This window comes from Cololabis saira, chromosome 23 (genome assembly GCF_033807715.1).
Source record: "Cololabis saira isolate AMF1-May2022 chromosome 23, fColSai1.1, whole genome shotgun sequence".
Classification (NCBI taxonomy): Eukaryota; Metazoa; Chordata; class Actinopteri; order Beloniformes; family Belonidae; genus Cololabis; species Cololabis saira.
In genome coordinates, this window is record NC_084609.1 from 5,852,818 (window position 1) to 5,869,742 (window position 16,925).

At 37.5% G+C, this 16,925-nt stretch overlaps 1 protein-coding gene across 1 annotated transcript in view; it reads right to left on the reverse strand.

Moving 5' to 3' along the window:
* The window catches only part of tmtc2a (transmembrane O-mannosyltransferase targeting cadherins 2a), a 110,113-nt gene that overhangs the window by 17,309 nt on the left and 75,879 nt on the right, over positions 1 to 16,925 (reverse strand). The window contains exons 4-8 of the mRNA XM_061714223.1: positions 14,567 to 14,681; positions 12,957 to 13,042; positions 12,091 to 12,275; positions 9,665 to 9,743; positions 2,650 to 2,771 (exon numbers count right to left, since the gene is read on the reverse strand). Of these exons, the coding sequence (XP_061570207.1) occupies positions 2,650 to 2,771; positions 9,665 to 9,743; positions 12,091 to 12,275; positions 12,957 to 13,042; positions 14,567 to 14,681 (587 nt within the window). The remainder of the gene's footprint in view (positions 1 to 2,649; positions 2,772 to 9,664; positions 9,744 to 12,090; positions 12,276 to 12,956; positions 13,043 to 14,566; positions 14,682 to 16,925) is intronic.

Here is a 16,925-nt window from a genome sequence, read left to right on the forward strand (position 1 = left end):
AGGGTTTTAGTCCACTTTGTCAATGTGTACATGTTGAATCCCCTCGAATCGTTGCATAAACAGCCCGAAGCCCCGAAGCGCTGCAGCTGCCTCGGCCTCGCATCAGCTCATCGGTTCTCCGTCCAGCGCCCGAGGCCGCGGACGGACGGAGGTCAAACATCTTCAGACGGGTTGCAAAGGTCACATCAAGTCCAAAAACCACTCCCCCCATCTCATAAAAGTCCCATTTTTCTGCCAGATCAATAACAGCTTGGCAGTTTGCTTTCAGACAACACAATGCCAAGAGGGAAAGACATCAGCAGTGTTCTCAGAGAAACAAATGTTGCTGCACATCCATCATTCCACCCATTCCTCTTATACTGCACATTCATTCAGATTCAGACGACTTTATTGATCCCTTTGGGAGGTTCCTCGGGGAAATTGACATCTCCATCTCACTCACACAGCACTGTCATATACAAATCAAACACCCCAAAAACCAAACACCCATATACAGGGTTCCTACACATTTTTCAAGGACAAATTCAAGCACTTTTCAAGCAGGAATATATATACACTCATAATAATTTTTTCCACTTTTATCACAATTATGTACATTGTATCGTGCTGTAAACATCTAGTTATGTTTCATGATAGCAAAACGTTTAGAAATTAAAGGAGAACACAAAGTTTTATCCAAAAAAAAGGTAAGCCACTTGGCATTCTTTAGACACACTCGCACTGAGACAAAGAGAGATCTGTGAACACCCTGTAATTTTCTTTTATGACATCAATTTCTATGTTTCAAAATGTGTCACCTATCTGCAAAAAGTCTTGGTTTGCCATCTAATCTTGCAGTCAATATTAAAAATAATCACACAAAAACTTCACTTTCAAACTTCAATTCAACTTCAATAATTTCAATCATTTCAAGCACTTAAACTGAAATTCAAGCACTTTTCAGGCCTTGAAAACACAACATTGATATTCAAGCACTTTCAAGGATTTCAAGCACCCGTAGGAACCCTGCATATAAAGATGAAAAAAAAAAAAAAAAAAAAGACATACAGAACATATTTCTTTAAAAAATAGTTTTATTTTCTTATATTTATATTTTGTATTCTTTAAGATTTGCAGATTGTTTTTTTTGTTGCTGCTGCACCGTAAGGCCTTTGAAAATGACAATTTTGATACTGTATTGTGTTTCACATGTCAGAATTGACAATAAAACTTGACTTGAAAGAGTTTTAACCAATTATAAAAAAAAAATTTGCATCTTAGCCCTTTATGATTTACCATAGAACAAGTCCACCTAAGCATATTTTTAAATTTTTGCATGCTATACTGCCATTTTATGGAGTATTTTTATTTGCTATGCATCAAAACAACCCATATAAGCCAATCTTTAATAATCTGTATGTTACAGGTCCATACTAAGTAAATACATTTCTGAAAAGTGCAAATAAATACAAAAAAATGTTAATATTTTTTAATTTTACACATATTTTTCTAAATACAGAAATCCCATAACTAAATCCCTCAAAACTGTCAATGGAAAAAAGTAACACAGAAGCCTTTTTAATTTATTTGGAATGAATTCATACTTTAGTTTTTGAGATATATCATTTTATATATCGCGTTTAGAATTGCGTCTTCATCCGGCGCTCAACTCGGCTTCGCTCACAGTAAACCGCTTATACAGTTCTTCGCGCACAGACTTTGGTGGATCCATAATATGTGTGTGTGGGCTTGTATAGTGAGTGTGTAGTGTGTGTATGGTGTGTGTGGGTTGTCGCTGAGTAATTGTTCGTGAAAATCTCTGCTAAAAAGTAAGAACAAGAGCGCAAATTCAAACCGACTAGTTTCCCAGGGGAGTGACGTCACCTCCCTGAAGTGGTGTGAAAAACTCCAACCTGATGACACGATGACGTGATGATGCACGTGTCAAAGTAGGACGAGCTGTGAACACGTACCGGATCTATAAATAACCTGCAATATAAATTATAAAGATTTCCGGGTGCCCAATTTTACTGGATTATTATGTGATTTTTCCAAACGATTTAATGACTTAAAACTCTGGGACACTAAATGCAGGATATGTTAATGAAACTTCTCCTGTTTAACATGTTTTATTTGGTTGTAATTGTACATAAAGTTGGAAAATCAATATGCAAACGGGAGCGCCGTTAAAGGGTTAAAGGCTTAATATCAAAACCTCCATCAATCAGATGATTTTTACTATGTTTTTGCACAAAACAAACAACCCTTACCACATATTTTTATGTACGTTGGTGTACAGAATACTAAAAATCTTCCTCATCTCCGTCTCCGTCTCTGTCTCTCTCCTCCCATCCGACTCAAAGTCGCAGAGGTCAAACAGATTCATGAATGCAACACAATTCCTCGCCGGTTTCACATCAGGAGAGAGATTTATCTCTCTCCTCCGTCTGCGAGTCGGACGCCTGGCCCTAATATCAATTATCACACTCTCTCAGGCTCTCAGACGGATCAATGGGACGTGTTCGTCCTGCTGCTGCGCTCCATAACTCACCGCCGTGCATTATTCATCACGGCGCTGCGCCGCCGCGTCTCGCCGGAGGGAATCAAGAGTGTGTGTGTGTGTGTGTGTGTGTGTGTGTGTGTGCGTGTGTGTGTGTGTGTGTGACCTACGGTGATGGACAGGAGTTTGCCGTAGGTCAGGTGGGCCGGGATGTGGTCGGGTTTGGACCGGAGCGACTCCCTGTACCAGTGCCCGGCCTCCTCCGGCCGGTTCAGCCTCATGTAGGCCTCACCTGGAACAAGAGCAGGGGGATTTTCAAAATAAAACATCAATACTCTCAGTCTTCCAGATGACTTTCATTTAGGCAAGTTTGTATAGCACAATTCAACACAAGGTCATTCAAAGTGCTTTACATCAACATTAAAAGCGGCAAGACACAATTAAAACATAAGTAACAAATAAAATGAAATAAAATGATAAGAAAAGAGGTAAAATAATAAAAAGCACAAGTTGTTAGGCAGGTAAGGGCAGTAGAGTACAGCAGGTACATCTCACCTCTACCTGCTTTTTTGCACTGTTCTTTTTTTCGCACTACTTTTATTTCCATTGCAATGTATATACTGTCTATATTTCGTAATTGTATATATTTTTTACTTTTTTACCCCTCCCCTGCATGTGTGTGTTAAGTGTAAATGCTGCTGAACAAAGTGAGTTTCCCCATTGAGGGAGAAATAAAGGATTATTTAATCTTATCTCATTCTTAAAATGGCAAGAATTACGTTTCTATACGGTCAAATCGTACAAAGACCGGGTCAAATACAGTATAACAAAAGTAATCTGTGCCGATTCGTGCGGTGAATCAAACCAATTTGACAATGCCTGCATTCAGGGCTTATCCATAACTTTGCGCGGTTTTCAAAAAGTATTTAATTTAAGAGTACACTTAAATAACAAATAAAATGAAATAAAATGATAAGAAAAGAGGTAAAATAATAAAAAGCACAAGTTTTAAAAAAATAAGGGCAGTGTCAGGGTAATTTACTGGAAAAGACTCTTAGATCGTCTTAAACAAGGTCACTGTCTCAAAACTCCACTCCAAGCTGCAACACTTGACTGCAGACAGACGTCATTCTTACGGAAATCATGGGAGACTCAGTTGAAAACAACAATAGACAGAGATACACGGGAGGAAATTTTACTCTTACCTTCCAAAATACCCACATGCAACAGACTCAGAGAAATGCAATATAAGATTCTACAGAATGTCAATTTATCTTCACATATGTATAGTAAATATAACGCAGGGGCTTCTCCAAACTGTCAAAAATGGAAGACTACTTTAGGAACAAGATTGCACTGTCTTTGGGAATGTGAAGAGATTCAACGTTTCTGGCAAACTGTATGTGATGAGTTTAGTGATAATCCAACAACAATTACAGCCAAACGCACTACTATGTCTATTGGGATTTAGCATAAAAACACTACAGTTATTTGCTTATGTTGGGCTGAAAGGCTGTTATGACTGAGTGGGAGAAGAACCTCAACACATTTGTAGAAGTAGTTGATAGCAGACTATATTTCTGTGGAAAGACTGAGATCTGGAATTAGTGACAGAGGAGCCTTTTTACAACTAAATTACCTGGAACTGCCTGAAATGTTGGATTCACTGAGGACCTTGGGAGTCATTGCTGTGTATGTTTTCTGGATCTGCTACATATTTCAAATAATTTGTATATATATATATATATATATATATATACACACACACACACTGCACTGACATGTATAATTTTTAAAATGTATAATAAAAAAAACCCGAATTAAAGGAGCATGAGGCAGGATTGTGGCAGGATTTATGAAAAAAATCCGTATACATTTTAAGTTTTGTAGTAATAATGTCAGATGAAGCGTTCCAAACCCAAAAGAATGTTTCCTCTAGTGTATCTCTCCTTTGCCTTGAACAGGCTGTGTGCTGCAAAATGTGCTGCAATTCGGTCCCGAATTTCCCGCGCTGTCCTGTGGATGTGACGTCACATGACGCTGCATGCGCGTTCTCCCCGTTCTCCCGTGCCGGCTTCACTGTTGGCTGCAGTACCCCCGACGGCCGTCGTGGTGAAGGGTGGCACTAATGAGTCTCATTTCTTAAAAGGAGCCTCATGCTCCTTGAAGAGAAGTGTGTTGCAGAGAGCTCGTACAATGGTGGGCATGGCTCTCCCAAACTTTATGTGTTACTATTGGGCTGCTAACATCCGGGCCATGTTGTACTGGGTGAACAGTGACATCACAGCCTCAGTTAGAGCCACCGCTCTGTCAGCCTTAATGTGTGCCAAATTGCCATTGGCACAGCCTCTCTCACTTCATTTCTAACCCAGTTATTATACACTCAATTAAGATTTGGAATCAATTTAGAAGATCCTTCTCCGATCGCAAAAAAACCATATGTTTACCCCATCAGTGATTGATGATTCTTTTGATGTTTGGTGTAGAAAAGGTTTGATTTCACTGTCAGATCTCTACACTAATTGCACTTTTTCCTCTTTCAAGCAGTTGGTGCAGACGTACAATATCCCCAGATCGCATTTCTATAGGTATCTGCAGCTCCGGAACTTTGTAACCTCGAACTTTGACTGCTTCCCAATGTCCCCTCCCAATTCTCTGTTAGATACAGTTTTTACTTGGAAATCAACCACTAAGCGGGCTATCGGTCTGATTTATGATCCCCTCAACACCCACAATCAGACAGCTTTAAACCTCCTTAGAAGTAAGTGGGAGACTGACTTGGATGAGGCAATCCCAGAAGAAACCTGGCAGAAAATAATTAAGAATATTTTCTCATCCTCTAGTCTATATGTCTAAGGTTTGCTGTCATCTAGTGATGCACCGATTGTTCGGTAACCGAAATTGTTCGGCCGAAAATGGCAAAAAAACACTTTCGGTGTTTGGTGGAATAAGTGGGGAAAAAAAACGAACAATTAATAACGGCGTTGTAAAATAAGGAAATAGACTGGCCGCTCCCGTAACGGTTGCACACTACATAAATCGTTGGCCAACCAAAAACTAACCCCATAAGAATTTTACTTAACATTCACCAGGAGGTGGAACCAAAACAACATAATGCAGGGAAATTTTTTTTTTTTCATTTTTTTATGTTCAATAAATATTTTCTACCTTGTAATTTTGTAAAAGATTTTTTTCTTTGAAAAGCATGCCTAAATCAAATGTATTTGATTTATGCAATGGTGAAAAAATTGGCAAAATAAATGAAAAACTGCGAAGAACCATGTTCGGTATTCGGCCAAGTATTTATTATTATTTTCGGTTTTGGTTTCGGCCACAAATTTTCATTTCGGTGCATCACTACTGTCATCCAGTTCAAGATTGTTCATCGTTTAAACTGGTCTAAGGTCAAGCTTTCAAGGATCAATGCTGATATAGATCCCACATGTGAGAGATGCTGCCGGGCCCCTGCTACTCTTCTGCACATGTTTTGGACTTGTCTTAAAACTTTTTCCAAAACATGTGGGAAAACGGTCGAGCCGTCACCTATATCGCTCTATTCTGCTCCTGTGGACTCTCCTCTATTTAAGCGGCGGGAAACCAACATGACGGCCTTTTGTTCCCTCCTGGCTCGGAGACTGATTCTGTTTAAATGGAAAGACTCTGTTGCACCATCATCTAATCACTGGATCAGGGAAGTCATGGATGATCTCACACTGGAAAAGATCAGCTACACTCTTAGAGGATCCACTGAGACGTTTTAGGATCTGGCAGCCTTTCCTGAACTTAGTGGAGGGTATGGATGCTGATAATATAATGTAAAGGTTTTCATTCATTTTTATTTATATTGGCCCTATGATGATAAGTCTGGTGATTATCTGACAATACAGGACTGTCTCAGAAAATTTGAATATTGTGATTTTCTGTAATGCAATTACAAAAACAAAAATGTCATACATTCTGGATTCATTACAAATTAACTGAAATATTGCAAGCCTTTTATATTTTTTATAATATTGCTGATCATGGCTTACAGCTTAAGAAAACTCAAATATCCTATCTCAAAAAATTAGAATATTCTGGGAATCTTAATCTTAAACTGTAAGCCATAATCAGCAATATTAAAATAATAAAAGGCTTGAAATATTTCTGTTGATTTGTAAAGAATCCAGAATGTATGACATTTTTGTTTTTTTAAATTGCATTACAGAAAATAAAGAACTTTATCACAATTTTCAAATTTTCTGAGACAGTTCTGTGTATGTTATTTATTTATGTTTTTTTTTTTTATGTCTGGTTTTTGGGGGTTATTTTTTCCTGTTTGTTTGGGGTTTTTTCTCTTTTCTGTTTGAGTATATGGTCCTTGATAAAAAACGGAAAAAAAAAAGACTGATAAAAAAAAAAGTATAATAAAAAGAATGTTAAAAAAAAAACACACCAAGCCAGGACAGATGAGTTAAAAGTGAGACCGTGTTGGAGTTGAGGACAGATGTTTGGCCCCCGGGGGAAAGGATCGGTGCATGACATCAGTTTTCATAAAGTTTCCCAACACCGGCGTTCCCTCGTCCCGTCCTGCACCTGACTAAACACCCCCCCCACTAAACACCCCCACCCCCCGGGGGTCCACGCTGGCATTCCTCTCAACCTGGAGTCCTCATTGAGATGAGCTCAGAGTAACGACGTTAGCTACGATAACAGAGAGGGGGGTCGATGTACGACACGGATTAGCTTTAATCCTCGTCAAAATGCCATAAAGGTCCCCGAAACACATGAGAGACGCAATGCTGGACCACGACAGCTGAGGCCTCGTCTGAACGCAAGTTAAAGGCTTTATTTGTTTTACGTTAACTAGAAACTCAAAACAAATTCATCACATTTATCCCAGAACGACAGCGACTTTAAAACCTATTTAGTTCTTGCTTCCTCCGCTCATCTACATTACTAATTTTTTTATTACATTGCTAATTTTTTTATTTTTTATATTGCTCTTTTTTAATTACTTTAGCTATTTTTATTTTATTTTAGGATATACTTTTTTATACTTGCGTGTATATTTAGTATTTTCTGTAAAAATTGTTGAGCTTGTGTATGTTTGCTGTGAAGTGAATTTCTCCTCTGGGGGATCAATAAAAGTTTTATTCTATTGTTTTCTATTCATCTTCACAAGGACAAGAGAATAATGTTTGATTACTTCAGTAACTACAGTTTCCCACCACTTTGGGCCAGAACCACAGCAGCCCGAGTTATTCAGGATTGGAATTAGTAAATTATCTCTTTTTGATTAAAAAAAAATTGCACCATTTGTGCCATTTTTAGGTAACTAATCAAATTTCTCTAATGTATCACTCTGATTATTATTTGTCTGTTTTTGACTCGTTTGGAAAGTCGTCTCAGACCTTTATACATCGTTCAAATACGGCCGTAAAACCTAAATGAAATATCGCGGCACCCCATTGGTTGACTGTGATGATTGACACCTCTATCCACCAATCAGGATAAGAGATGGTAAACTTACTAGATAAACATTGATGGTACGAACACTAAACTACGTTTTATCATCACATCTGTTTGGATATAGCTCATGCCAGTATTACGCCAGTATATTTTCATTATTAGCATCGTTTTTCGATCCTTCTTGACTTCTTCCAGACGTAAAAACAGCTCAGTTCAGAACTCCAGGTTAGAGCGATCCGTCATTTCCGGTTCTTCTTTCGTTTTCTTTCTGGGCGACATCACAGATTAGCGCCGCCTGTAGTTTTGGAGTATGCTCCATCCGGCGTCGGGTTCGGGAGTATTTTTTTGACCGACTCAGGGAGACGAGAGCCGACTTTCAGAAACTTTTCTGCCGACGGTCGGCCGTCGGGTTTACGTGTCCCGGCTTTTTGAAGCACCAATGGCAAAGATTGTATCTCACCAGAGGATTGATTTTGTGTTTTTTTGGTTTTTCAAGCTGGAATATAACTTTTGATTGTAAAACAGCAAAAGTAGGACATCATTTCTGTTTTTTTTCTACTTTCGCCGGATTTTTGGCGCACAGTGGCAAAACATCTCTGTAATCAGCAGAGCGTCTTCTTCTCTTTCTCTGAAGCGACACTAAAGTGGACGTGTGCTGCTCTCGTGTCCCCGCGTAATTGCCTTGGGTTAAAATTCCGTCTCATTACGGTGTCAAAGGTCAGCAGAAGCTTTTTGCCGAGTTTCTCCCCGTCATTTTGACATGATGCATGTTGGAATCGTCTGTATCTACACTGAAAAAAATAAATCTAAGCGCATGTAAATATAACATATTTAAATCTGTGATATTAACAATTAAAAATGAAGTTTGTTGCTTTACATGAATACATCTAGTTTTGAACTTAATCTGCATTTGTTCAAAGCAGTATTTCTGTAATCCCAGGCAATCTTTTCATTTACACACAAACAACAAGCAATGATCTTGTTGTATTTACTTTTCCTTTAACAATTTTAATCCATTGAGCAGATTACCCAACGTTTAGGTGAAACATGCTTTATTTGTTTAAGTAGAACACCACAGTAAAAAATATCTTGCTTGATCTACTTTAAAAAAAATTAAGGCAACTTTTTTGCATGAGATTTTTATGTAGATCAAGAAAGACTAGTATTTGTTAAACTACTTAATTTTTAGTATGAACAAAATTCATTTGCAAGTAAAGTCAATTTAATTTTTGCAAGTAGTCAACCTTATATTTTTTTTCTCTCTTTTTTCCTGTTTTGTTTTTTTTCCTTTTTTTCTCTATTTTGTTTTTTTCTTTTCTTTTTAAAGTCAACTTCATTTTTCTCTTTTTTCCTTTTTTTTCTTTTTTTGTTTTTTATCTTTTCTTTTCTTTTTAAAGTTAACTTAATTTTGATAAATAAAGTAAACTTAACACAATTAAGTTGACTGTAATTGCATACATAAAATGAAGTAGTTTAAACAAATACTAGTCTTTCTTGATCTACATAATAATCTCATGCAAAAAGTTAACTTATTTTGTTTAAGTAGAACAAGCACAATATTTGTATCAGTGTTCTGGCGAAGGGGAAGTTCAACGGTTCACCGTGAAACCAGACGTAAAGACAAGACGCCAGACAGGAAGGTCTTGCTGCTTCAGAAAAATACTAATTAATACTTCAAAGCCGGTATTTTATAATTTATAACTAGGTATTTCAAGCGAAAGGTGGAACACTCACCCATCATGTTGAAGAGGCTGTGAGGGGCAAACTGTCGGGGCATCTTCTGCACCGCTTCTTTATAAACAGACAGAGCGTCCTGGAGGACAGAGGGAAACTGATGAATTTAAATGATAAATGGTAATAAAACATCACTGTGTTTATGTATATCTGGACAAGTGCAACAGCAGCAGCTAAAAGGCTCGAGCACGTCAATTCAATTGATTTTTATTTATATAGCGTCTATTACAACAGAAGTTGTCTCTAGGATCTTTCCAGAGACCAGAACATAAGTTAAAAACTCCCCTAGTGGGAGAAAAATATAGCTGAAACTAGGGCTGTTCGATTTTGCCCAAAAATAAAATCTCTATTTTTTTCTCTCAAAATCTGATTTACGATTACGATTATTTTGTGAATTGACAAAAGGCAAAGAAATGATTTCAAATATGCTGTTTTTTTATTGAACATTTGCCCCATTGGGCTTTAAGTGCAAACTTTGCTCTTATTAAACCAAAAATGAATGAATAAAGTGCAAAACTCTGTAAAATAAGTTGAAAAAAGTTTTAAAAAATATAATAAAATATAAAGTTTTATCTCTGGAAAAAAAGAAATCAGCAAATCAGCACTTGCAAACATACAGTAAGTTATATTTCCAATTAAATAAAACAAGACATTTTCTAATTAAACTAAACTGGGTCTTTGCATGCTTAATAATAATGCAACCCATGAAGGAGGTAGAGGTGTGTAATGTCAGTCATTACATTTGCTATCCACATTTGCAAGTTTTTTGCAAGGAACACGAGCCGGTCTACGGCATCTGGCTTGAGGGATGCCCGGTGGCATGTTACAACGCCCCCTCCTACACTAAAGAGCCTCTCCGATGGGGCACTTGTCGCAGGTATTGAGAGGTATTTCCATCAATCATTAATATGGTATCAATCATTAATATGTGTGCAGACAAGGTAAAAAAAAAAAAATATATATATATATTTTTTTTTTTTGAAAAATCGATTTTACGATTTTCACGTTTTAACATCGTTCTAATTACATAATCGCGATTACGATTTAAAATCGATTAATCGAACAGCCCTAGCTGAAACTGGTATTATTCTATTTATTTTAATATAACGCTGCTACGCCCCTGAAATCTGAACAAATGGGCACAAAAGGTTGAAAGACAAAAGTTTGAAGAAGCACCGGCTTCATTCAAATCTCCGGTGTGGCATCATTTCGGTTTCGCTGTTGAATACAACGACGATGGAGTGAAAACAGTTAACAGATCTTGTACTGTCTGTAAACGTTGCTTGAGACGTGTTCCACACGCAAAAGGAAACACGAACAATATGAGCCTCAACACCCTGATGTGATGCTTTCTGCACACAGGACAGTCGAGCGACTCGATAAGGAAACACCAACGAAAAAACAACAACTGTCTATGGAGAATGCTTTCCAATAGACCTAGTGCCACTTCAGATAAACTAGAAAATAACCCGTGCAGTGGGAGCGTTCAATGCTAAAGATTTGCAGCCCTTTTCAGTGGTCGGAGATGTGGGCTTTCGTCACCTAATGAAAACACTCAACCCACGTGATGCTGTGCCTCCCACACATTTCAACAACGTTATCATATTTATACATATTTGATACTACTGTATAGTGTATACAGGTAGGCAAGGAATAAACGGCGTTTACAATTTAAAAGTGTTGTGTTCAGTAACTGTTTTACATTTGAAATAGTTTCTTAAAGATATGTTATACTATTGTATTTAGTATAGTGTGTACTGTACTAACTGTACTGACTTGTCAAGATTAAGAGGCTGTTGACTTAAAAGAATTATAGTACCATATTTTCTGGACTATAAGCCGCATCCACTCTATTTAGAAAAAAAAAAAAGATATGCAAGCCGCAGATATTTATGTTGTTGGATTAGATATTTACTACATGTACAGAAGGATTTTGAACTGTAAATGATGTACATGTTTGTACCTAAATAGATCCTTTCAGTGTCTTTTAACACGGCAGCAACTTTGCTGATTAAAACGGGACAGAACCAAGAGAAAATAACCAGTATTTATTTATCTATTTATCTGTTTGAAATCTGCTTCTACTTCTATCTGCTAAAGAAGAAGTAGCGTATTCTTCTTTGCATTTATTTTGTCTTAGTTTTGATTCTAATTCCGGTTAGAGCGCCCCGAGCGGTGGAAGAAAAATCCACAGAATAGCTGCACCTTTGTATAAGCTGCATGGTTGAAAACCTATGAAAAAAGTAGCGGCTTATAGTCCAGAAAATACGGTAATTAACATTTTGAAAAGTGACAAGCAAAATAAACAGATAATTTTGGAAAAAAAAGCTCTTTTTATGCACATAACACAAGCCGAAACCAAACCGAACCGTGGGCCAACTGAACCGTTGCACCCCTAGCGCACACACACACACACACACCCCCACCTGGTGCTGGCCCTGCTCGTGCAGCAGCTTCCCCAGGTTGTACAGGCAGCTGGTGACGGAGCTCTTGTGGGCGTGCGGGTCCTTCAGGTTTTCATCCGGGATGTCTGCACACGTGAGGAAGGTGTGTTTGGCCTCGTCCAGGTTTCCCCGGTTCATCAGGATTATCCCCGTGTTCAAGTAGGCCGCTGCGGGTCGAGAGAAAAAGAGAAAGAGAGAACAAATCAGAACAAGCTGTGGTTCAGATGTGAGCGAAATCCAAGACGCCGGTCTGGAAACGGTGGGGAGTCGACAATCAGCGGCGGACTCCTAAACCGTGACTGGATCCGCTCTGCTCGGCCTGGTGAAGAACGTCTGCTTTAATGACCTTCGTCAGGTGGAAAACCGATCCAACATTCAGACTCCCGACTTTAAAAACGGATAAATGGAAGAAGACAGTCGTTAAAAAGCAAATAAAACTGTCCTGAGAATGTTGTAAAGAGAGAAAGTGAGGTTGAAAAAAGGAGGTGATGAAACCAAGAACTGTACAAGATAAACCCCTGGTGATGTCACCGTAGGTTTGAGTGGGCGGGGCCTACACTTATGATGCTAATTAATATTACTTTACGTTCATTCATATCAAATCTCTCCAAAAATGCTCTTTTAACTGTTGAATGAATGAAATCTGAAACCAGGACTAGTACATATTCTGCTGCGACGTCGGACATTTGAACTTTCTTCATCATTTCTGGCTTCAATAATATTGATGAAAAGTTGGATGAAACTCAAGAAGATCAACGTTTATCGGCAAAAGGACACAGACCTGCGTCTCCATGGCAACCGCCGTTGATCTATCAGCTGAATTTAACGAACGTCGGTGAGAAACTTACATGCCAGAGTGGGGCGACTCCCGATGGCGAGTTTGTAGTAATGCAGCGCCTCTGAGAAACGCTCGTTCTCCTGCAGCAGCAGACCCCTGGTGGAGAGAAGAGGAACTGCATCACAAGGGTTTTCTTATAAAATCTCTGACAGTTAAGTAACTTTTACTCCATAAACCCAGATATCCAAACCCCCATCATGCTCCGGGTGTAAAGTTGCTTTCGTCAACGAAAATTATGACTAACTATCGTAGTCAACGAACCTTTATCACCTGAGGAAAACGAGACGCAACGGAAATGCTGGTCATGTGACGATAATGATAATTAAATATATAATGCAATATCGTAGAGGAATAAAACCGAGACTAAAATTTGGATTACAAAATAAAAACTAACGCTAAAATGTGTCTTCATGTTCTAACAACACTGCAAAAACTCAAAATCTTACCAGGAATATTTGTCTTATTTCTAGTTAAAATGTCTAATTTTTAGTCAAAAAATCTCATTACACTTAAAACAAGTCATTACCGAGTCATTACCTGAAAAATAACTTATTTGACAATTTTCACCTGTTTCAAGTAAATTTTCACTTGAAATAAGTAAAAAAATCTGCCAGTGGGACAAGATTTATCTTCTCATTACAAGCAAAAAAATCTTGTTCCACTGGCAGATTTTTCTACTTATTTCAAGTGAAAATCTACTTGAAACAGGTGAAAATTGTTGTTTTTTCCAGTGATGAGTCTTGTTAAGTGTAATGAGATTTTATTTTACTAAAAATGAGACATTTTAACTAGAAATAAGACAAATATTCTTGTTAAGATTTTGAGTTTTTGCAGTGAAAGATCCTTAATCTCCATGTTTTAAGTAGTTTCCTCTGGTTTAGTCTTTAAACCAGTTTAGTCTTTAGATCTTTGGATACACTTTCCTACATAGACGTGGAAAAGAAAACCCAATGTGTCGTCGAAAAAGAAAAATATGCGGAGAAATGCAGAAAAATAAATACGTTGTAAACTCAAATCAGAGTCTTCTGTATCTGGAATGAATGTATTCTTGAGTCTATAAGGTAACAATAATATAACAATAAGATTACCTTGTTTGAATTGTAAAATGGGTTTAGATAAATACAATCTTGACTAAAACTAGACTAAAATGGACAATTCTGACTAAAATGCTCAGACTTTTAGTCGACTGAAACTTGACACGACTAAAAGGAGAATGAACGTGACTAAAACTAATAAAAACTAAAATGATACTTTGACCCAAAGATTAGACTAAAACTAAAACTGAAACAGGCTGACAGAAACAACTCTACTCAGGTGTCTCCTCCGTGTTTGAGGCGATGACTTTGACGGGAGAAGTGGGTCAGGCTAAATAAAAACAACAAACGTGGATCTGTTGTGAAGTTGTGGCTCGGCTGACGTTCACCTCAGAAATAGCTTCGTGTTTTCTTACAGGCGCCGCAAACCGTGACGAATCAAATCAGCGGCAGGCGGTACGACGGCCTCGGGGGACGCCTCCCCTCCGTCACGCTCACCTGCTTCCTCCCCCGCCGTAAAAATCTATTCCTGTGTCTCAGTCCTTCATCTATCTGGGAGGAACGGCGGCGGGTCCTTTACACTCACAGGTTGTACAGCATGTCGGCCATGTTCCCTCGGTAGTGCAGCGCGTTCCTGTACGCCTTCTCCGCCTCCGCCATCTTCCCCTGGTTCTTCAGGACGTTCCCCAGGTTTCCCCAGGCTGAAACAGACAAGCGACGGCGGTCAGCTCAAAGTACCCGACGGTGCCGCTACGAAGTCGTGTAAAACTAAGCCCCCCCCCGACCTTGTAATCCTACTTTTCAAATCAAATCAAAGTTTATTTAGACGGGACAATGCATATGAATGAACACTACATTAAGCAGTGTAAATTAGGGATGGGCGGTATGGAGTAAAAAAATGTATCACGATCATTTCTGGCATTTATCCCGATAACGATAAAAATGACGATAAAAAAAATACCAATTCAACTCCACCTTTGTAACTATAAATCTATCTCCACATTCAGTCTTTGGAGCCAAATCACTGCTCTAAAAGATACTAAATACTAAATTACACCAATTACATTGAATTGATCCCTTTTTCTTGCTCATTTCCTTCCTTCCTTCCTTCCTTCCTTCCTTCCTTCCTTCCTTCCTTCCTTCCTTCCTTCCTTCCTTCCTTCCTTCCTTCCTTCCTTCCTTCCTTCCTTCCTTCCTTCCTTCCTTCCTTCCTTCCTTCCTTCCTTCCTTCCTTCCTTCCTTCCTTCCTTCCTTCCTTCCTTCCTTCCTTCCTTCCTTCCTTCCTTCCTTCCTTCCTTCCTTCCTTCCTTCCTTCCTTCCTTCCTTCCTTCCTTCCTTCCTTCCTTCCTTCCTTCCTTCCTTCCTTCCTTCCTTCACGTTGTGCGTGGATTTAACAAAGAACCATAAATCATCTTTACACAAAAACGTCATCAATGGGAATTTATCGTTTTTACCGTGAGATGACAAATTCTTACCGTTTTTATTGACGGTTTATCGTGAACGGTAAAATATCGCCCATTCCTAGTATAAATACACCGGAATTTAGCAGAAATGCTAGTTTCCACGCACAGTTCCCACAGAAAACATAAAAACAATTCAGTTCAAACAATACAATCAAACAAGGGAACAAATATAAAACATACATAGTAGCAAAATAGATTTAGCAGCTTTTAAAAGCAGCATGGATTGTATCTAAAGTGACTTGAGTTTAAAGTGACTTGAGTAAAAAATGCATATTATAATAATGAAATACCAGCGATGGTAATATTATGGTACTGAGAGGATCCAAGTTGTGTGACATACAAAGTGCATGAAAATATTTTTAAAGTATTTTGGTGAAAATATGAGAAAATAAATCTCTGATCATATCAGGTCTCTGGATGAACAAGTCAACATTTATGTAACTAAAATGAGCCCCCCAATTCAGCAAATGGTTCGTTCAGACACAGTTTTGTTTGAGGACAATTCCTTATTCAGGGATGTTGCATTTCCATAATGTTTGAAAAATGGCTTTTTCAATTACTTATGTCTTTCCCTTTTGGCGTGTTAACACACATTTGAAAGCCTTGGGCCAGAGGTCATAGAGGTCTACACTCCTGCTCGGGCTGATGGTTAACCGGCTGTGGACTTATGGAAGCAGTAGCGGGGTACTTAGTGTTGCCCACATCATGTTTTATTTCTTCTTTTGGGCTTTATTTATTTTGAATTATAAAATAAAACTGTGAAAAATGTGAATTGTGTTGGCTTAAAATTGGCTTAATACTAAGACCTGCTGTGATTAAAGAGTTTTTAATCTTGTTCTTACAGGAAAAATTATAATAATAACTAGAACATTTCAGGGAATGTTGATATAGGCATGTCCTACTGCCCATTTATCCTATCTGGCTGCTTGTGTTTGGGGCGGTACTGATTGTACTGGGGTCGTCTTTGGTTCTGTCTGAGGTTAAAAATAGCCAATAAACCACACCTGCTGCTTTGGACCATTTTGCTGGATTGCAATATGGGCTTGCCACTACTGGCATGCCCATAATGATGATAATAATACAAATAAATAAATGATAATAATAAAAATAATTTAAAAAAATATATATATATATATATTATAAAAATATAAAATAATAATAGTAATACAAAATTAAGAAAGATAATAAAATAGAAAATAGTAAAAAAAAAAAAATAGTAATAAAAATAATAAAATGATAATAAAATACTAAAATAAAATAAAATAGAAATAGTAATAAAAAATAAATAAAATAAAAAATTGTAATGAAATAAATGTAAAAAAAATCAGAATAATAAAAAACTAACAAAATAAATACAAAATAAATGATGATGATGATGATAATAAATTAATAATAAAAAATGCATAATAATAATAAAATAATAATAATAATAATAAAATAATAATAATAATAATAATAAAATAACAATAATATATAATAAAA